Source organism: Rhinolophus sinicus, chromosome 6 (assembly GCF_057876585.1).
Source record: "Rhinolophus sinicus isolate RSI-liver-muscle chromosome 6, RSI-T2T, whole genome shotgun sequence".
Lineage (NCBI taxonomy): Eukaryota > Metazoa > Chordata > Mammalia > Chiroptera > Rhinolophidae > Rhinolophus > Rhinolophus sinicus.
The window spans coordinates 69,032,282-69,052,976 of NC_142506.1; the positions used below are offsets into that span (position 1 = coordinate 69,032,282).

Sequence of the window (20,695 nt, forward strand, 5' to 3'; positions counted from 1 at the left end):
GCAGTCAGATTGAGCTGCCCCTGTCCAGGAAGCGAGCGCTCTTCCTTCTGGTTCCATCACCCCCAGAAGCCCCAAGGGGAAGAGAATGGCTGGATGAACTTGCTCTTGACCGCGCTTCCCAGAGGCCAGTTCAGTCTGAGTCTAGCCCGAGGACTTAGCCCTACACTGAGAAGAACCAGAGGTAGGGAGGGACGTGAGCCAGTGCAGGGTCCCCTCGAGTCACCATAAACCCGGAAGCCCTCCAAGCATCATGGAACTTGCAGAGACATCTGTCGGGGCTGAGCGTAGAGCCCAAGACAGACAGAGGGAGCCAGACTTGCCTTACACACCGGGCATCAGAGGCTCTATCCCCGCCAGCGCTGAGGCAGGACTTGAAAGATGGAGCCTGTCACCTCAGCCATCAGGGAGCCTGCAGAATTGCAGAGGGGACAAAAAAGTTATCAGATTGCTGACGCCGATCCAGCAGCACCAAAAGCCTAATGTAGTCAGTGGATGGAAAGGCATTTTTAGATGGGAGGGAGACGCCACAGAGGAGGTGAATGCTGGACTGGGGGTGCTGAGAGGAGAGTGTTGGGATGTCCCTAGTAGACACTGCCCAGTGACGGGAGCCACAGGCCAGGAAGAACACGCGTCCGGCCGGGGCGCTGCCGATGTGGGGGGCACAGAGGAGGGGCCCGAAATGGCAGGGTAGCTGTGTGAACGCCGTCACGCCAGGCCACTGAGCTGCTCCCTGAGGACGCTGTCGTCAGCGTGGGGAGCCCTGCCCTTTGTCCAGCACACGTCCGGGTGCCTGAGCGCTGGGCTGCCCTCGCTGAAGAGTGTTCCCTGAGCTCATCTGACACCGCACAGCTCCACCGTGTCCCAGCATCTCTGGCCACACGAGCCTGCAGGAGCCTGGCTCTCCCTGGGGGCCTAGTGACCTGAGATGGCGTCCACTCCAGGCAGGCCAGTCACGGGATCTGTCTGTGTGCACGTGCTTTCATACACGCTCACGCGCACACCCGTACACACATGTACGCGCACGCACACAGCCTGCCATGAGGCAGGACGTAGAGGAGACGCCGTGGCTGGAAATCAGGAGCCCGTCCCCAGCCAGCAGCTCCTTGGCCTTCTCGGCGTCAGTTCCTGTCTCCACAGAGAACTGAGCTTGACAGGACTTTTGGGCCATGAGTCCTCGCTGGTGACGTGTCCCCTGCACACTTACTCCTCATCGCCACCACAGCACACGGCCCCTTGTCCAACCTGGGAGCCACCCAGCACACGCCCCCATTAGCTGCACTGTCCCCACATAGCCTTGCTGTGCTCCAGGCGAGACACTCAGGAGTCCCCTTAGAGTGTCCCTTCTCTTCCCTTCTCACTGTCCCAAAGGTCTGCTTCGCTCCGATCCCCTTTGTCTCCAACCCCTCCTCTGCTCTCTCGCTGCCATTTCATCTCTGTGCCCATGTGGTATGCATGCTGTGTGGATGCATGTGCGTGGCTGTGGGACAGGACCCTGGTTGGCATTGCGGCTCACACCCATGACACCCAAGCTCGTCACCACCTGAGCTCGCACACACTGTGGTCAGATGGCAGAGTCCCAAATGTCTGAGGAAATGGGAGGAAGCGACCCTCATTCTAGGACCTTTGAGCGGACGTAGCAGAAAGCCCTGTACCTGGCTGTCTGGCCGTGCTGTGATGTGCGGAGCAGACACGCCCCTCGAGAAACTCCATACCCTCCCCCCTCCTGTTCGTTCCACAGAATCGCTCCGTCAGTCTCTGGTTAGTGGGTGGATAGTCTGCCGTGCGCCCTGGTCACAGCAGGGTCGTGAGCCCTCCGGGAGCTACCCCCAGACTGAGCCCCTGCTGGTCTGTGGCTAAAGGCAGATGGGATCGCTGCGAGCTGTCCCCTCTGACCTCTGAGGGCTTCTCTCCATCCCAGTCAGGGACACAGACCCCCAGGGCAGAGAGAAGACCTGGGAAGCTCCCATAGCCCACGACAGCAGGCCAGGATGTTCCCCTTTCCTCGGTCCTAACATCAAGGCCGCTCTTCTGTTCTCACGCCACCCACAAGTCACAGGCTGAACCCCCAGACACGCCCTGGCCACGCACCATCCCCGCAGGCCTTACCCGGCCCGCCCCACAGCCACAGCGCGGCCCTGACCTCTCCCCACCTGCATCTGCTCTTTTCTAGCTTCGAAGTTCCTTCAACAAAGCCTTCAGTATAAAGAAGGGGCCCAAGTCAGCGTCCTCGTACTCAGACATCGAGGAGATCGCCACCCCTGACTCCTCAGCCCCCTCGTCCCCCAAACTGCAGCACGGCTCCACAGAGACGGCTTCGCCCTCCATCAAGTCCTCCAACTCGTCTTCTGTGGGCGTCGAGGCCCCCGAGTAAGTGTCCTCCCACTGCCTGCCTCCTGGCCCCCCACACAGACCTGGCCCTGGGCCCCTGAGACCAGCAGACGGGCCTTTCCTCTCACTGCTCGGTCCCTGGGGCAGGAGGAGCCAGGGCTGCCGGCCATGGTCTCAATGCCCAGTACCCAGCGCTTCTGCCTGTAGCTGGCTTGACTCTTCGCTTTCTTCCAGGGCCCCTGCTCACTCAGCTCCCCACGTGAGGCTGTTCCACGCCAGTGAGGAGGACGAGCCGGAGAAGAAGGAGGTGTCTGAGCTGCGCTCCGAGCTGTGGGAGAAAGAGATGAAGCTGACAGACATCCGCCTAGAAGCCCTCAACTCTGCCCACCAGCTGGACCAGCTTCGGGAGACAATGCATAACATGCAGGTCAGTGTCCTGGCAGGCTGGGGGCGGGGTGGGGGCGGGGCTGGGGGCGTGTCCAGCCTGCTCCCCTTGCTATGCGGCTGCAGGGGGCGGGGGGCTCAGGCTCAACCCCTCCAACCCTACTCCCTTACCCCGTCTGTTCTGTCCACAGTTGGAGGTGGACCTGCTGAAAGCTGAGAATGACCGGCTGAAGGTCGCCCCAGGCCCCTCATCGGGCCCTCCCCCAGGGCAGGTCCCTGGGTCGTCTGCTTTGTCGTCCCCTCGCCGCTCGCTGGGCCTCGCTCTCACCCACTCCTTCAGCCCGAGTCTCACAGATACAGGTACCTATTTGGGAGAAGAGGTGAATAGGGTTCGGTCCGCTGCCATACCATTCCACGTGCTCTGGTGGCATCTTCCTTGGCCCAGGGAGGTGACAGAGCCTAAACCAAGCAGATGCCAATGTCATGGGACACAAAGAGTTGTTATGGTCTTTTGACCCTAACTGCTTTTCCATTTGGGGCTTGCGTTTCTTCTCTGTGACACATGAAGAATTACTTGGGAAGGACAGCGCCTGGGGTTAGGAAAGCCTATGGGTGCTTTAAGCCGACAGCCCTTGTCACTCCTGCAGACCTGTCGCCCATGGACGGCATCAGCACCGGCGGCCCCAAGGAGGAGGTCACCCTCCGGGTGGTGGTGCGGCTGCCCCCACAGCACGTCATCAGAGGGGTAAGGACCTGCGGGAGGGCCGGCCACACTGTCGCGCTGCCCTGACGCCCTCAGAACGTGCTCAGCCCTGAGGCTTGAGGCTCGTCTGCCTGCAGGGTCACGTGCTCCCTCTGACCTCGCAGGACTTGAAGCAGCAGGAGTTCTTCCTGGGCTGCAGCCAGGTCAGCGGGAAAGCCGACTGGAAGGCATTGGATGGAGCCGTTTCTCAGGTGTTCCAGGTACGCGGCACAGGGTGGCTCAGCGCGGCCTTCTGTGACGGGCTGCTGCTCCGCGCACACCCTGGGTCCTGGGGCCCTGCCACCCTCCAAGGATAGCTTCCCAGGAGGAAATGTGCATTCTTCCCTCGTGCCTCTGCTTGGTTCCCTCTCAGGCTTCGACAGCCGTATGTGTGTTCTCGGGTCCCTCACCGTCTCTTCCCCTCCCTGCTCTTCCGTCAGGACTACATTTCTAAGATGGACCCAGCGTCAACCCTGGGCCTCAGCACCGACTCCATCCACGGCTACAGCCTCAGCCACGTGAAACGTGTGCTGGACGCAGAGCCCCCGGAGATGCCTCCCTGCCGCCGAGGCGTCAATAACGTGTCGGTCTCCCTCAAAGGTCAGCCTCTGTCTCCTGGGGTGAAGGGACAGGAAGGGCCGTGGGAGAACCCCCAGGGATTCGTTCAGTAGCAGTTATTGAGAACCATCAACGTGACTGGCCAGCTGGCCAGCCATACTCACGGGTTCAACCAACCCGGATGGAAAGTGTTCTTTGAAGTGTTACATTTTTGCAGATGTGCACTGTGTGGTTAGGCTTATGATCGTAACATGTACAGACCTTTTTCCTTGTCATTGTTCCCTAAGTGATACATTGTAACTGTTTACGCAGTGTTTACATTGTATCAGGTATTGCAAGTACCTAGAGATGACTTCAAGTTCAAGGGAAGGTGTGCACAGGTTACATGCCAGTGCTCCGCACTTATGTAAGGGGCTTCGGCAGCCTCGGGTTTCGGTATTCCCAGGCATGGGGAGATCCAGGAACCAGTCCCCCGCAGAGAATGAGGATGACTGTAATGTGAGATATAAAACGATGAGACCCTCGTGACTTCTGTTCCCAGGGACTGGTTCCCAGGGAACTTTCTGCCCAGCCACCCACGCACCTGTAGCTCACAGCACGTCCCTAAGAATGAGCCCCGCTCGGATTTGGGGACTCCCGTGGCTCTGAGGTTTTCAGTGGGCTCCTGGATGAAAAAGGAAACGCGCTCAGGGTCCCTTGCCGTCCTCAGGGCCCTGTCGACACTCACGCTGTCTGGGGCCGGGGTGCAGGTCTAAAGGAGAAGTGTGTGGACAGCCTGGTGTTTGAGACGCTCATCCCCAAGCCCATGATGCAGCACTACATCAGCCTCCTGCTCAAGCACCGGCGCCTGGTCCTCTCGGGCCCCAGCGGTACGGGCAAGACCTACCTGAGCAACCGGCTGGCGGAGTACCTGGTGGAGCGCTCTGGCCGTGAGGTCACCGAGGGCATCGTCAGCACCTTCAACATGCACCAGCAGTCATGCAAGGTGACTGCCTCCTGGGCCCCTGCCAGCCATTCCAGGGCCTTGGCTCAGGCCCTGCCCAGCTTCCTTTCTTTTCCCTCCTCTCCCTCCGCCTGAATCTTCCTCCTCCCGCCTCCTCAGTGTCCTTGCTCCCTTCCCTCCCCATCGCGTCCCCTTCCCCACTCTTCTCTCCAGACTCTGGCGCTGCCCTCTCTGTCCACACCTCCCCTTGCCTCTGTCTGGTGCCTTTCCCTCCATCTGATCATCTGCGTCTAAACCACAGCGTCCTCGTACCCACCTCGCTCTCTGCCAGCCCTGCCGATCCCATCCCCTCTCGTTTGTTTTCTCCCCGTTAACTTTCTTTTCAGTATTACCCTCTGACTCTGAGCTTTGAGCTTTCTGGGAAGAAGCACTCCAAATTAAGTGCCACATATTGTGTGGTCCCTGCTGTCTCTGGGCACACCCTACCACAGTGGGGTTGGTTCAAATCTTGGTTCCCCCAGGTGGGGAGGCAGGTCCACTGGGAGAGTTCATGGGTCAGCCCAAGGCAAGTCCCTTTAGGGAACAGTGTTCCCCACTTGAGGGGAGGGTGCTTAGGGACCACTTCTCGAGAGGGTAGCTGTAGAGCCCTTGGGGCCACTGTTTGGCAGACTGCTTCTACAGTCAGGTGTCCAAGTGCATCAGATGGGGACCAAAGGCCCCAGGGAAATCCAGGCCTGGCAGCTTCCCCAGGGCCCTGCTGGCCCAGGCCGACCCAGGTGCCCATTACTGCTGAGTGCTGACCTACTGCCATTTTTATTTCAGGATCTGCAATTGTATCTCTCCAACCTGGCCAACCAGATAGACCGGGAGACAGGCACCGGGGACGTCCCCCTGGTGATCTTGTTGGATGACCTGAGTGAAGCAGGCTCCATCAGTGAGCTGGTCAACGGGGCCCTCACCTGCAAGTACCACAAATGGTGAGCTGGAGGCAGGGCCAGGCTCGTCACAGCGGGAGGAGGGAGAGGCCGGTCCAGTCCATTGGGCATGCATGGCAGAAAGCAAGCGTTATGACGTGCCTACGTAAAGCCTTGACCTTTCTGCCCACAGCCCCTACATCATAGGCACCACCAACCAGCCTGTGAAAATGACACCCAATCACGGCTTGCACTTGAGCTTCAGGTGAGAACCATGGCCCTGGGTGAACCTTCCAAGGGTCTGTAAAGAGTGACGTGCCAGGATGTGGCCCGACAGCAGTAGAAAGCAGAAAGAATGAACCAGCCGGAGCCTTCTGGGCTGGACAGGGCGGGGGAGCTGGGAGAGGAGAGGATAGCATTGCCCATACACAGCTGGGATTCCAGTTCTCTGCCCGCACGCCCCTCGGCCAGGCCGGGGAGGTCAGCTGGTTGTCTGAAGATGGGCCCTAGTTGGAGAAGCAGCTGTGCCCGCCCAGGGCTGCTGCCCTGAGTTCAGCTGAGCCCACTGTGACTTGAGAAGAAAGCCAGCAGGCCTTCATGGGAGGCAGGAGGAGGAGGGATGGTCCCCTTGCCACCCTGACCCCACTTCCATCCCTGGCGGCAGGATGCTGACCTTCTCCAACAACGTGGAGCCAGCCAACGGCTTCCTGGTTCGCTACCTGAGGCGGAAGCTGGTGGAGTCGGACAGCGACGTCAACGCGAACAGGGAAGAGCTGCTGCGGGTGCTCGACTGGGTGCCCAAGCTCTGGTACCACCTGCACACCTTCCTGGAGAAGCACAGCACCTCGGACTTCCTCATCGGTACCACCGGCCTGTCCCGCTCGGCCACCTACAGGCCCCTTCCCTCTGGGTCCTCGGCACTTAGAGCCGCTCAGCAACGTCACCGCTTTCCCAGTGCAGTTAGCACCACGGCGCGGGCAAGCCACCTGAGGCTCAGGAAGCTAGCCCCTCCCTCGCTTGTCCCAGATGGTGGGACTGAGGAGGGGCACGGGGGACCTCAGAGCTTGCCCCACTCCCTCACCTTATTCAGGGGACTCCCCACCATCTGCCGCACCTGAATGTCCCTGATCCCGTGGCTGTCGGAGCCCTCTGCCTGCTGTGGGGAGTCGCAGAGGCCGTCCTCAGCCACCTTCATGGCCTCGTGCCTTTCCACAGGCCCCTGCTTCTTCCTGTCCTGTCCCATTGGCATTGAGGACTTCCGGACCTGGTTCATCGACCTGTGGAACAACTCCATCATCCCGTACCTGCAGGAAGGCGCCAAGGATGGGATCAAGGTGAGCGGCCCTGAGTGCGCGGTCCCCAGGGTCAGGCTGTCCTACCTCACCGAGCGGGCACCTGGGGAGGGCTGGGGCCTCTTGTCGTGGTCAGTGAGTGAGGCGCTGGGCAGGCCAGGCTGCTTTGCTGCCTGCACCGCCATTCAGCAAATGGCCTCGTGACCCCACCTCTGGCGCCACATGTCCAGCCGGACTCGGATCAGAGCAAATAAAGAAAGAAATGCGCTAAGAATGAAGTCAGACCCTATGACAGCCTTAGCTGATGACTAACAAAGGGTTACCTTGGCCAAGTTACTCAACCTTAATACTCTCATGTGAAAAACGAGATGATGCATTCTGCCTAAACCACCAGGGTGTTTTAAAAACACATGAAATCTGTGACAGGATTTTTAAATCTTAGACTAAGAACTTGGTGCAGAAGGAAGATGTCACTTTTTAAAGCCTCCTCAGTTGTGTCACCAGTAACTTGGGGGACAGTCATCAGTAATGTCTGTCCCAGGCCTCACAATGGTGTGATGCCTGGCCCTGCTGGCCCTGCATGGTCCCTGAAAGTCGCTGGTTCTTGTGACCGGTGTCTCCTGGTGCTGCAGTGCATTTCTAGAGATGGGACCTGTCAGACTGCTGCCAGACAGAAGTCATTTCATTTCATTTTGATTATGAACAGTTTTCCAATTTAAAAGTACTTTTATACAGGTAACATCTGTTTTCACCAAAGTCAAAAAAATTTTCAAGGTATTATTGCTAAAGTAGAAGAACTTCTTACTTGAAGAGTAAAATTGTGGGGTCCTAAGGGTTGTACGTGTTAAGTTTTCACACAAAACGGTTTTATCAGCTGACACCAACGTATTTCCCGTGTTAGAAAGTCGGAGAAAATTCCATGGGATCAGAGCCTCCAGGTGTACATTTGAGGCAGCGCAGCCGCCATCAGGAAACCGCTGGTCTGGGTGCCTCCCTGTAACCCATGTCTCCTCGTCTCCAGGTGCACGGACAGAAAGCTGCCTGGGAGGACCCAGTGGAATGGGTCCGGGACACTCTTCCCTGGCCGTCGGCCCAACAGGACCAGTCAAAGCTGTACCACCTGCCGCCCCCCACCGTGGGCCCTCACAGCATCGCCTCACCCCCCGAGGACAGGACAGTCAAAGACTGCACCCCAAGTTCTCTGGACTCAGACCCTCTGGTGAGTGGGAGCCCTTGTCATGTAAGAGTAAGAGGGTTGCGGACCTGACGTCTTCACGCTTCACGTGCCCTGATGGGGGTGGCTGGACAGTGCCTGGAAGAGCAGGACCAGGGAGGGGCCTGCGAGGGGCTGACTGTCAAGAGTTCTGTGTCGCTCAGACCGTGAGCTGGGACCTGGCTTAGGCTCAGCCAGGATGCGTGGCCACTGGGCCCAGGGCATCCGGCAGACCCAGGTGGGAATAGCGAGCAGACAGGTAGAGCAGCAGACATGTCTCTACCGCCACCTGTCCTCCCACCAGTGTCCTGACACAGCTTTAGTCTGCCGGGTTTCACTGACGCCTGCAGAAAGCAGGCTGACACAAGGGACAAACCCGGGGAACAGGAACAGTGCCTGTAACCAAAGGAGGATGGGTCCCTAAAATATACAAAATTCCCCAAACACTTCTAGACGGGAGAGTGGACAAAGGCCATGAACAGGCATTGGACTAGAGGAATGCAAATGGCCAGTAAAAACGTTACAAGAGCCCTGGCCTGTCCAGTAATTGAGGAAGTGCATGTTAAAGAGAGGAGATACCGGTTCACATCGGCCAAAGTAGCGCGTGAAAGCCTGGACTTCACACGCGGGTCCTGGGGGTGTCACAAGTGACACCGTTTCACAGGCTCCGTCGGCAGAGTCTGTGGAAAGTGGACCTGCACAGATCCTGTGACCTTGAAGTTTTTCCTTTCAAGTAGGACATTCTTCCATGTTAGTCATAATACATTTTTATTTAAATTTGGACTTTGTTGAAAACAGATGTTATCTGTGTAAAAACGCTTTTACATCAGAAAACTGTCCGTAATCCTGTAAAAACATGGAAGGCAGATTGAATAGAGGCTCCACCAGGCCTAGCTGCCACGGAGGGGCACAGGCTTATAGCGGCCCCCGAAAATGAGAGGGAAGGACAGCTACACTGAAGGGCTCAGACGGGCCATGACCGGTGGGGTCTGAGCTGGGGGGACACGGAGCCTCGCTGTGGCCTGACGACCTCGTGGCACTTGGCACAGTCCTCCCGACACGGGCTGGCGGGTCCCGGCCCTCTGGCCTGTACCGGAGTGCGAGCCCCTGGCAGGCACAGGCGTCTTGTTCTGTCTGTCGTCCCCCACACATCACAGCGTGGCACGTGCACAGCACACGCTCCAGGTAGGGCAGCCGAGTCGTGGCAGCTCCTCCACGAATGACCTCTGCGCTGGGCTCCCAAGCCCCCCTGTGGAGTTTCTACACTTCCCAGCGTCCCAAGCGCATTAACCCGTCTTTTTGCTGCTTTTCAGATGGCCATGCTGCTAAAGCTGCAGGAAGCCGCCAATTACATCGAGTCTCCAGATCGAGAAACCATCCTGGACCCCAACCTCCAGGCCACACTCTGAGGGCCCAGCAGTCACTGTCCCCCCGACAGCAGGACGCGGCGCCAGCTCTGTTGGCTCCTCCTCTCCCTGCTCCTCTTCCAGAGCCTGGCTCCCTGGCCCGAAGGAGACAGGAAGGAGGAGGGGAGGACGAGGGCAGGTTCTTGGCGCTGCACCTCTGAGAACTTCCCAGCACAGACTGGTGGGGTGGCGTGTGGGAACTGGTGTCCCCTGGACACGCGGATGGGCCTCCTGTCATGACTCTGGGGAGAAGATGATCCTGGGTCTTCTCTCTTGGTTTCTTGTCTCGCTACAGACTCCTGGGCTTTCTGGGGGAGGGCTCAGAAGACATGAAAAGAACCTGCAGTGGCCCCTCCCTGAGACAGTCCTGACGGGGAGCCCGAGGGAGGCGGCGGGAGCTCCCGGATTTCCCGCAGAGTCTCCCCAATCCCGCCACCACTGCCAACAACTCCCCCCACAGAGATCTGGCTGGAGCCCAGAAAAAGCAGCATGTGGTTTAAAAAATGTTTGACTCAATCTGTAAAAGGTAAAAAAAGAAAACAAAAAAAAGAGAAAATGAAGCTGGAGGGGGGAGCCCGGTGCCAGGACAAGGATGACGCAGGGACAGCTGCCAATGGAAGAAGTCGCCAAACCCCAAAACTAACGTGCAGCCTTCAGAGAAAGACGGCCAGCTCGGTCTATACCCCTAACTTAACGCACGAGCGTCAATAAACCCCGCTTTTTATTTTTCAGTTTTGTTTTTTGTTGCTATTTTTTCCTCCCATTCGCCTATTTATTTTCCTTTTCCTTTTTTTTCTTTCTTTTCCATCTCCTCACACGTTCACAAGATGCTTGGGCTGCTTTTCCAGGGGCTGGTTTGGCTTGTCCAAATGGGTTTCCTGTGGAGAATCTGACGCCATCCAATTGGCACCAGCTGGGCACCTGCCGTGCCACTACCTTTGGCATCCGTGGGGCTTGTACGAGACATGAAGTATCAGTTCAGAAGTAGTGGGAGAAGAAGGACGATGACCACCCCTTCAAGAAAGCACACATTCTGCCTGCGAGCTCAACCGCCAGCCTCCGGCGGGGAGTGGATCGCCCTGTCTCGACAGGCAGCCGACTCTGAGCTTCACCATGGACTAGAGGAAAACCGGGAAATGAGATACGTTCCTCGGTCTTGCAGCCTGTCCGGCCCCTCACGGTACGGTTCTGGTGGCAGCCCTTTGCCTGGCTCCATCCCAGACTCCTAGCGGGCCTTTACTACTGGTTTGTGGCAAGTGGAAATTCACTTATAAGGGACCGGACATCCGTGTCCCCATCAGAATACAAGGCTCAAGGCATGTGGTTTGGTGGCAGAGATGTGCCTTCCGCAGGGATCCGCCTTGTGCAGAAGCCGCCTGGAGGTCTGGCAGCCTGTCTGCCTTCATTCCACTGAGGAGCTCAAAAAGGACAGACGGGCCCTTGCGTTCACCACCTCGTAGGGCGTCCCCTTGTTACCTTCAAGGTCAGCTAAGAAATGGAGCCAAAGCCCTGGGGGCCAGCTAGAGAGGCCTTTGATTAGGCCCAGTGCCTGGGAGCAGAAGGCCTGTGATTCGGTCAGATGGGCCTGGAGGACTGTGGGCTCTTGCTTATCTCGGTGGAGTCTCCTTCTGGCCGTTTCTGAAAGCCCCACAGGCCGGATCCAGCAACTCGGGGTGTGACAAGCTGGGCCCACGCGTTTGCTCTTCAGGTTCCTGAGTGCACGAGACCTTGTCAGAATCTACAGGCACACTCAACGGGCCAGCTCTCCCACCCACCCGGGGCGGAGGCGTCTGAATCTTCACGTGAGAATATTTTCATTTAGGTCCAAAAGATGGTCCCGATTGTTCCCCAAGCAAGCTTCTGCCTTCACGCGGGGATGACCGGGCATTACTGCTACTGCTGCTGTCTATGTCCCGTGAAGATCCCCACCCAGGTCGGCTGTAAAGTATGGTGGGAAGAGGCCACTTGGCCGAGGATGGTGCTGACATCATTGCCTTAAGGTCCCTGCTGTGTGGAATGAGGCGGCCCCAGAGGCGGGCACTCTAACCTGGGAGGAAGGGAAGACCGGCCGGGCCTTCAGACCCAGGCGTCTTCTTAGCTCTGTCCTGAGCTCCAGCCCCGTGGCAGGGCTCAGACTTCCAATGCCATCTTCATCCGGTAGTTGAGCCCTTAACTCTGTATTTTCTGGTGCTGCCCAGCCAGTGCCTTCTGTCATGGATGTTACTGGCTACTTGACAAAAGGAAAGGGGAGAACCCCTTCCTCTGTTCCAACTGCCTCAGACCCCCAAAGGAATTCTTGTCTGCCTGGTAGCCATGGATACCACCGTGAATTTATCTGGAGGCCTCTCGGTATAACTTCTCACGTCTACACCTGGGATGCACCCCCTCTCCTCTCACTGGACTGCTGCACTTAGCCCAGGCCTCCCCCCTCCAGGTGCTTTCCTCCAGAAGGTGCCCATCTAACGAGTGATGTTGCAGCTAAGCTTTCCCTCTGGAGCCTGGGACCCTGTTTACAGTCGTGGGGCCTGGCATCTCACCGAGGAATCACGGTCACGTGACAACTGCCGAAGGTTGAGCGTCCCCATGGTGCTATAACCCCTTGGGACGCTCGTCCAGACGTCTCTGAAACAGAAAACCTGAGCACCGCCCTAGAATGAACAAACAACAAGAGCAAATGCACAGCATGCTCCTACCCATGCACCTGCTTCTGGGTGAAGACTCCTAGGACCCCCCAAAAAAGAAAACGGTCCCATAGCTAAATTTTCCATGCCCGGGCACCCTCCGAAGAATCCAGCCTGAGACTGGAGCTTGTGCTCTCCCCTTCCTCTCCAGCACCCGACTCAGTCCTCACCCCAATTGGCGAGCAGATGACGTGTTTCCACACCCAACAGCAGCCCTGCGAGAGCCACGGCTCCCGGGGCCTCATCAGGGGCCTCTCGTTTCCGGATGAAGATGACCAACACATTCTGTCCAGTGTATCTGTTTCTTGAACCTGCCTAGGCATTAACAATAAAATACTAGGTCACAGAGGCTCACGTGGGACCTCATGTCTGTGTGTGTGTGTGTGTTTCTGTGTGTCTGTGTGTGTGAGTGTGTCTCACAGAGCAGTTTGCTGTTTCCTGTTTTCTGAGGCTTCACAGAATATTTTTTAAAAATCTGCTTTGTGACCCCTTGCGGTGCTCACCTGTCTGTGTGAATCCTTGTGCCGACGTCTTTTTCAGGTAGTCTAACCTCCAGGAAGCCAGAGGCTGGCAGGGAAGAGGGTCTGCTGAAGAAAGTCCTTAGTGGTTGGCATGCTTTCTTCTTGAGTTCCCAACCTTCTGACCACTATATCCATAAGGGCTCTGGACAAAGGAATGATTTTCTTGTTTCATTTCTCGCCTCTTAGTTTTTCTGGTTTGCAAGACGCCAAGTGGACCTGACATCATCGTCTTTTCCCTTCTAGCTCCCTGACACAAGGCTCGCACCATTCAGAGACACCCCGTTTCCGTGGCCTGAGGGGTAACTATCTCCTGTAGTATTGCACAGCAGTGGGAGGAAGCGGTGGGGGCCTGCTCTCCCCACACACCTCTCAGCACCTGGCACAGCACCATGGACAGAAGCCCTGCACATAGGAGAGGTTTCCCTGGCCGTGTGGAACTTGGTCCTAAAACCAGGATGACGGACAGACCTACGTGACACTTGTAGGGTCCCTCGTGTTTGGGAGAATTTGTTCTGTCCCAATCACACATGTAACACAGGGTTCAAGTGCCGAATTAACCCAGACCACCAACTATTACTCCGCCATGTTTTTTCCTTCCTTACTCCTGGGCCTCAGTTAAGCTGAAGCTAGTCAAGTAGACTGTACAAGCCCCGCCCACTGGTGGCTGAGATGTACCTCTGCAGAGGGTTTACTAATGGAGACGGGTATACTAAGAAACGTGGTACACTCCTAGGTGGCTGACGGCCGGCCAGTTCTGGTCCGTGGCCACAAGTAACAAAATGGTCTTAGGGACAGTATGTCCCAAAGGCCAAAGCCTGAAGATACCGCCCTTCACAATGGAATCAGCTTTATATATGCTCGTGCGCCCTCAGTCAACCTGATCAGGGACCTACGGGGCCACCAGCATGGCCCTCCCCCCTGCCAGGGCCCACGTGTGTGCGTCCACTCGGCACAGCCCCGGGAAAGATGGAAGTGAATGGGAAGACGGTAGAGTTTCCAAGTGAGGACACCAATCAAAATCTGGGAGCTGCAGGGAGATGAGTGCAGTTGAAAATTAAACCTGTGTATACTGGACCCTCCCAGTTTGCTGTTTTGGCTATTTTTCGTAATGATCCTGCCGTGGAGAATTTCCTATGACAACAGCGGTCATGGGAGTAGGTGGGCCCCCGGTTCCTTGATTCAACTACGCTAATTTCTTAGAGCAGTGGTTCTCAGTATGTGTTTCCAGACCAGCAGCATCTGGGAACGTGTTAAAAATGGAATTCTCAGGATAGCAGCCAGCACTCTGTTCTCACAAACCCTCTGGGTGAGTAAGACGCACGCTCCAATTTGAGATTCACTGTTTCAGAGGGAAGGCCAAGCATCAGAGTTCCCACGCTGAGGACCTTTAGGACCAAAAAGAAGAAGGTCCTAGATTACAATTCGGACTTTAATTTCAAAGTCACCGTCCTAATGTTTGTTTTTCCTTTTATTTAACACAGGAAGAAAGGGGTGTGTGCTTTGGTGGGGGGGTGTTGGGGGGGCATTAGCATCTCTTTTCATAGAAGACAACCTTCAGAGACAAATCTCATGACTCTGAAAATGTGACCCTGGCAAACCAAGGGGCTTCAGCAGAGGAAAAGTTAGAGGGCTCCTGGCTGGATTATTTGTATCTACTGTGAGACCTCTTCTGATTATGTAATAGCACGGGAAAAGTCCAAAAGTCTAATTTGTGTTTCCATGACAACTTGCTCCCCTGGCAACATCCCTCTCCCTTATTTGAGTTAGAAAGAGCACTGCTGGGTCTGAGGACCTGGTCATGGCCTCCTTCCCCAGGGCAGCTACCAAGTGAGGGCTCCAGGATCCCAGGACGGCCCCTTCTAGCCCTGCTGGAAGTGGGGGTGGGGGGAGCTCCCCGAGGGAGTCAGCACGATGAAGAGGCAGTTCTGGAAACCTAAGTCCCTGGGCCCACCCTTTCCTTTCCCCATGCCAGGATCCAGAACTACTCAGCCATTGGGACAAAATAAAATCCTTTAAAAAAGGAACTTTGTATCTTTCCAAACAAGATAAAATCCTTCAAAAATGGAACTTTGTATCTTTCCAAACAAGATAAAATCCTTTAAAAATGGAACTTTGTATCTTTCCAAAGTCACAGACTCTAGCTGATGAGGCTGTTTACAACTGGTTTGGGCTGAAGTTTGGTTTTCCCTGTGAAAGAGCTTGTGGGTAGAGGACAAACATGCTAGCACGCAGCCTCCACAGCTCTAGCCTTTGGAGAAAGGACTGAAGCCTGAGGGAGGCGGTGTAAAACCACTGCACTCACATCGCCCTCTGGGTCCCCAGAAGGCCGATGGGGGTCCTTGGGACATCTCTGTCCTGTGGCTCTTCCGCTTCCCTGCCATTTCTCTGAGCCCGATTTCCCCGTCATCAGGCAGAAGGCCCCACGTCCCGCCAGTCCCAGCTGCCGCTGTGCAGTAGCCTCCCACATCCGAATGGTTTTTGTTTTATTCAACAGAACAATCTTTGAAAAAATGAATTCCAACCCCTGCTAGATTCCTTCCCCCACCCAGTCCTGTTTTAGGCGGCACTGTTTACGAGATGGAGTCTGTTTCTCAAATGCATGGCAATCCTTGAGGAAGGTGGGCAGGAATTTTTGCAACACTTTTTAACTTACTGGGCAGGAAACCTCAAACCAGGCTATGTGTGTGTCTGTGTGTTTGTTTTTTTCTCATTTGACCCTCCCCTCTGTCTCTCTACCCCCTTTTATATCTAATGTAGAGAAAGCAAAACTGAATCTGGGAAGCAGAGCAATGTATATACTTGCGGTAACAATCATGACGGGCTGTCCCCTCAGTAATTCGTTTTAAATAAGAAATTGGTCGAAAATTAAATCCATGCCAGGGCCTGCTGAAGAGCCCCTCTGACCTGGACCTTCTGACCAGGAGGCATGTCTCCTCCCAGCAAGACTCATCTGTTCTGATGCCGTTTGCGTTTCAATAAAGTTATCTCCTGTGTGTCCACTGACTGCTTCTCTCGCTCATGGTCTGCTTTCTGTCTCCGTTTATCTTGTGGCTCGTTCCCTGATCTGGAAGGGGGACTGTTTGCAGCCATCTGCCTCACCCAGAGCTAAACCCACCTGCCTGGGAAGGTCAGATCCCCTTCGCTGGGGGGGGCGGGGGGTCCTGCTTGCACACTGTGGACCTAGCGCTCCACCAGAACTCGAAACACCCAGTCTGGAAGTCGGGGTCCTCAAGCCCTCCCATCTGCTGCCACACCTTTGGAAAATGTACCACCCTCTAGACTTGCCTAAGTGTTCTTGGGGTACAAGTGAACCTATGAGGGAAGAAGTTGTTCTGATGGGGTTCAGCCTCCCCTGGCCACCGACGGGAGGAAAAGAAGACCTTCCTGTTCCCTACTGCAGGGAGCAGGGACGCACTCTTCCCCATGACATGGCGGTAACAACCGAGCGCCCTTCTCACACGGGTGGTGCCACAGTGTTTAGAGCGCTTGTCAATAAACCGGGGCACCATGCTATTGGAAGACTCCTCAGAGGGGGTGACTTGCCCCCTGATGGCCATCTCTCAGCATCCAGTCTGAGAACTGGACTAGGCACTGCTAACTGGTGTCCTTTGCCACTTGGGAACGACAGGGCTCCTAGAGACCTCACTAAAAACTACCTGTTCCTCGGTGCTCTAGAACCTCCCACTCCAACAACAGCCGCCTTCTGCCGCTACGGACCACCCTGCTCCTCGTCTTCAACCCGCTCAATAATCCTCCACGTCTCCGGTGTTCAGGAGCGTCCTGCTCCTGCGCGGGTCCCCAGTTCCCACCACCAGCCCTGGAATAGCCACGCGAAGCGAGTCCTGTTCTTTCACGTCAGTGTCCACGCGTAGTTTCTCTGGGGGGAAAGAAAGACATGTTCTCGGCTAATAGGATTCCTTCTCAAGTAGTCACATAAGCACTTACTCTGGAAGAAATACGCTTCCCACGCAGGTGCTCTCACCTGGCCGGCCACTTTCCAGCGCTGGGCCTTTGGAAGCCGCCCCTCCCCACCGCCCCGTCCACTTCTGTCTCTTCCCCGCTGCCTCCGAATTCCTGAGGCCAAGAGACCAGAGACTCCCTCGAGCCAAAGCGTTTTCAGTGTTAGGGGGCGAAGGTTGGTTTAACTTAGAGCCGTTTCTGACCCAGCGCCGTCTTAGAGCCCATTCCCATGCCACCTCCTCTCTACTAACGCAGTGTCTTCCACCTGAGACGTCCCTGGATCTAAAGTCCTTTATTCCGAGTGAGTTTGCTAACTTGCTGGTCCGCTTCAGGAAAGCCCGCTGACGAACCCCCCTCCCCGGGGCTCCCCGCCGCAGAAACCCCGAGCGCCTCCTGCGGAGAAAGGTGCAGTTCCCGGCCCTGCGGCAGGCGGCGCTGTCTCCGGAGGCTGCGCGCCTCTCCCCGCCCCCCGGCGCGCCGCTGCCGCTGGTGCGCAGGCGCGGCTTCGCGGATTGGCCGCGCGCGGGAGCCGTCGCCCAGTGGCGGGTCCGGGCCGCGGGCCTGGCGGGCTGAGCGCAGGAAGATGGCGGCGGCGGCGGCGGCTGGCGCGGCCTCGGGGCTGCCGGGGCCGGTGGCCCAGGGCCTGAAGGAGGCGTTGGTGGACACGCTCACCGGGATCCTGTCCCCAGTGCAGGAGGTGCGCGCGGCCGCCGAGGAGCAGATTAAGGTGCTGGAGGTGACCGAGGGTGAGTGAGCGACGCAGGCGGGACCGTCCCGGGCGGCGCGGCCCCGGCGGAGGTGCGGCCCGGCCTGGCCGGCGGAGGAGCGGCCCGCGGACACGCTCGCCCGGTGGCGCCGCGGGCCGGGGTCCGACGGCCGGGCCCTCCCGGCGCCGGGGACGGGGGCGCGCAGGGCCCGGAGGAGGCGCCGTCGCGGCGCGAGTGTCGCCCGCAAGTTGGTGCCCGAGTTACAAACGGGCCGGCGGTTCTTCCCGTTCGCGGCTCCCAGAGACCCAGGGCGGCGCACGTGCGGCCGCTCCCGCCCCGGCCGCGCCCTCCGTCCGTGCGGGGCGCGCACGTCTGTGTGCGGGGCCGGCTTCCTTTGTCTGCCGCGCTTTGTCCCGGCCCCGACCAGCCGCTTGCAGGGCTGCGGGGAAGACCGCGCTGGCGGCCGCAGGTGGCCTGTCCGTGTCCTGCCCCGCGGGCCTCCCCCGGAGGACGGACAGCGCTCCGGGTCGCTGAGCGTAGCTGGGACTGTCAGGGCCTCCCTGCGGGAACCCCAGGCCCCGGACCCCCGCCCCGCCCGAGCTCGCACAGACCTGCCCGCACGTGGGGAATTGTCCATGGTCTGACCGCCCTCGAGGCCTTGACTCGGCCCTTCTACTGGGCTTAGGACTTTTACTGGAAAGGATTGGACCCCTATGTCCCTTACATAGAATTTCCTCGTCTCCCACATCCCGAGAGAGCTGTTGAAAACGAATTTCCCTCTAATGAAATACATGGCGACATGGGACCTAACTGGTGAAGGGCGACTTTGAAGGTGGGGTTGTCATGGTCATTGTTCTTAGCGTGTCAGGCCCTGGAGAGGAGAGGAGCCGCCACGGGACAGGAGAAAGGCACAAACAGGAGAGAGCTGCGACAGCCGCGCTGGGGCCTGACCTCAGGGACTTGCGTCCTCCTGGGGAGGCCGTTCCTCACATTCATGCCCCTGCCTGCGTGGGGTGTGAAGGAGGAAGTGCCGACGCCAAGCAAAGGGACCGTAGCACCTCAAGTACTGTCGCTGCTGGAGTCAAGTCGAGGGCAGGCGCCTTTCCTGAATGATTCCCGGTGCCCCTGATGCCCCAGTGCAGGTCTGGCAGCTTCCTAGGAAATGGGACCCTCGCTTGTGTTGAAACAGTCCACCCGCAGCCCCACTCGGGCTCTGGCCCTTCAACTCTTGCCAATGCCATGGTCTCATCTGGGCAAAGTCTGGTATAAACTTCCTAGGGTCTTTTTAAAGTTCTAGTCTCTCCCTTTCTTCATCCTTGGAGATGAAGTGCTGAACTTCCCATTTGATTGAGGCCACGGATGGGAATAGCCTGAAGCCCTCCCCCCATAACTGACTGGTCGTCGTGTGCCGTTGGGCACGGAGGGAGGCTTGGTACAGCGCAATGTCTGGGCTGGTGGGAAGACGTGGGACTCACAGGGTGAGACGTGGTGTACAGGGCTGGGTCAGGTCTAGAGTGCAGTGCACTGCATCGGGCCCTTTGGGACTGTGTTTTTAAATAGTGTGACTCCTCATGTTTGTTTTAAAAGTATAGAAAGTCACCCCCTTCGTTATATGGAGGATGGCGATCCATTCGTCACATACAGTACCTCACCTCTCTCCTCTCCTCTTCCTGTGGCCTTTATCAAGTTGCATTTTGCCTTTGGGCAAAGAGTCCCTCCTGTCTTACGTTCTGTCTGAATCTCAGATGTTTCCTTACCATGGTCGGTAGCCACTGCCCCCCTTTTCATGAAGACATAGCACCTGACCTGCCAAGCAGCGTTTAGCGATGCGACTGGCCTGATGACACCGGCAGGACGTTGCTCCTGCTGCTAGAAGGCCTGCAGGCCCAGGTGAGGAGCCAGGCTCGCAAATGAATGAACAAACAATTTTCCGCTCCTTTGGCATTGCTTCACATTTTAGGGGGGAAAACACTTGCCTTTTGGTCCTAGGAACTTGAAGTTCCTTGAAACTTGAAGTTAATGAGAAATCTGGGCGTTAGTGTTTATTATTATTTGTGTTCTGGTAATCTTTTGATCCTTTTTTTGGTGCCACGGGCTCAAGGTCGTGTCTAATCCATCCGTGCCTTCAAATAACAAGCCTTTGTGAGCCATTTTTTATTGCTGCACATGGGCGACTGGTACCAAGTGATGCCAGAGATGAGTTGGTCTGTTCCTTTTGATGAGCAGGTGTGCCGCCATCCTTGGCTGCCTCATCTTGAAGCTTAAGTGGGAGAATCTCTAACGTAATTTGGGGCAAACGGGCACAGGTCAATTGTCAACTCCCTGTTAAATGGACAGACAAGAAAGGTTGACATGCTCTGACCAGATTCCCGGTTAGATTTTCAGAAGCAATTATCGTAGGAAATTGAAGTTGCTGGAGCCCAAAGTACATCCTGGTCATTTAGTCTGCCAGCTGATGTTTTTCAAGTAGTAAGTTGCCTGTAATTAGTTAACATATGTGTCAGCAGGAGCCCATTTTCTTAAGCCAAGGACGCGTGTAATGGGAGAGATTCACCGGGCTTATGGGTCACTTTCAAAAGGATCAGGATGGGTCCTTCCTCAGAATGGTGTCCTGGAATGACTTTCCCGAGTCCCTGTTTGCCATCCTCTCTAGTCACGTGGTACTTGAGGAGCCCAGCAAACCTTTCTGAATTGTTAACAGGGTTAATTAGAGAAGGGTCAGGTGCCATCGCTACCAGCAGACTCCCATCCTGAGTGGAGAAGCCCGGCACTGGCAAGTTGGGAATTCCTGTGTTACCCAGTATCCCAGCAGGTACTTGGTACCTTTCATCTTTCTTGGGGTTGAGATTTTGAGTTTGGTCAGCAGCGTTTGCAGGAATGTTGTTCTGCCTCAATAGAGCGAAAATAAAGGGCTTTTTGATCTGTGAGAGCATTTTTCTAATTCCGTTTATTTAATAGGCAGGGTCATGTCAAGCATTTTATAAGCATAGTGATTAAAAAGACTGGAGAGTTATGAGCTGCCAAAGATCTCTTGCATCAAAGCCTA

General features: G+C 56.6%; 2 protein-coding genes across 8 annotated transcripts in view; both read left to right on the plus strand.

Moving 5' to 3' along the window:
• NAV1 (neuron navigator 1) overlaps positions 1–10,511 on the plus strand; it is a 182,018-nt gene extending 171,507 nt beyond the window's left edge. For all 6 annotated transcript variants that reach the window (XM_019750858.3, XM_088799192.1, XM_088799193.1 and 3 more), the window contains 13 exons: positions 2,171–2,367; positions 2,563–2,755; positions 2,904–3,072; positions 3,360–3,457; positions 3,580–3,675; positions 3,895–4,054; positions 4,762–4,997; positions 5,778–5,932; positions 6,063–6,134; positions 6,534–6,730; positions 7,085–7,203; positions 8,183–8,380; positions 9,688–10,511. In XM_019750858.3, coding sequence (XP_019606417.3) covers positions 2,171–2,367; positions 2,563–2,755; positions 2,904–3,072; positions 3,360–3,457; positions 3,580–3,675; positions 3,895–4,054; positions 4,762–4,997; positions 5,778–5,932; positions 6,063–6,134; positions 6,534–6,730; positions 7,085–7,203; positions 8,183–8,380; positions 9,688–9,783 — 1,986 coding nt within the window. In that variant the 3' untranslated portion in view covers positions 9,784–10,511. The remainder of the gene's footprint in view (positions 1–2,170; positions 2,368–2,562; positions 2,756–2,903; positions 3,073–3,359; positions 3,458–3,579; positions 3,676–3,894; positions 4,055–4,761; positions 4,998–5,777; positions 5,933–6,062; positions 6,135–6,533; positions 6,731–7,084; positions 7,204–8,182; positions 8,381–9,687) is intronic.
• Positions 10,512–17,461: 6,950 nt separating this feature from the next.
• IPO9 (importin 9) overlaps positions 17,462–20,695 on the plus strand; it is a 34,897-nt gene continuing 31,663 nt past the window's right edge. The window contains exon 1 of one of the 2 annotated variants that reach the window (XM_074317119.2): positions 17,462–17,688. In XM_074317119.2, the coding sequence (XP_074173220.1) occupies positions 17,526–17,688 (163 nt within the window). In that variant the 5' untranslated portion in view covers positions 17,462–17,525. The remainder of the gene's footprint in view (positions 17,689–20,695) is intronic. The other variant, XM_074317121.2, reaches the window with a different exon arrangement.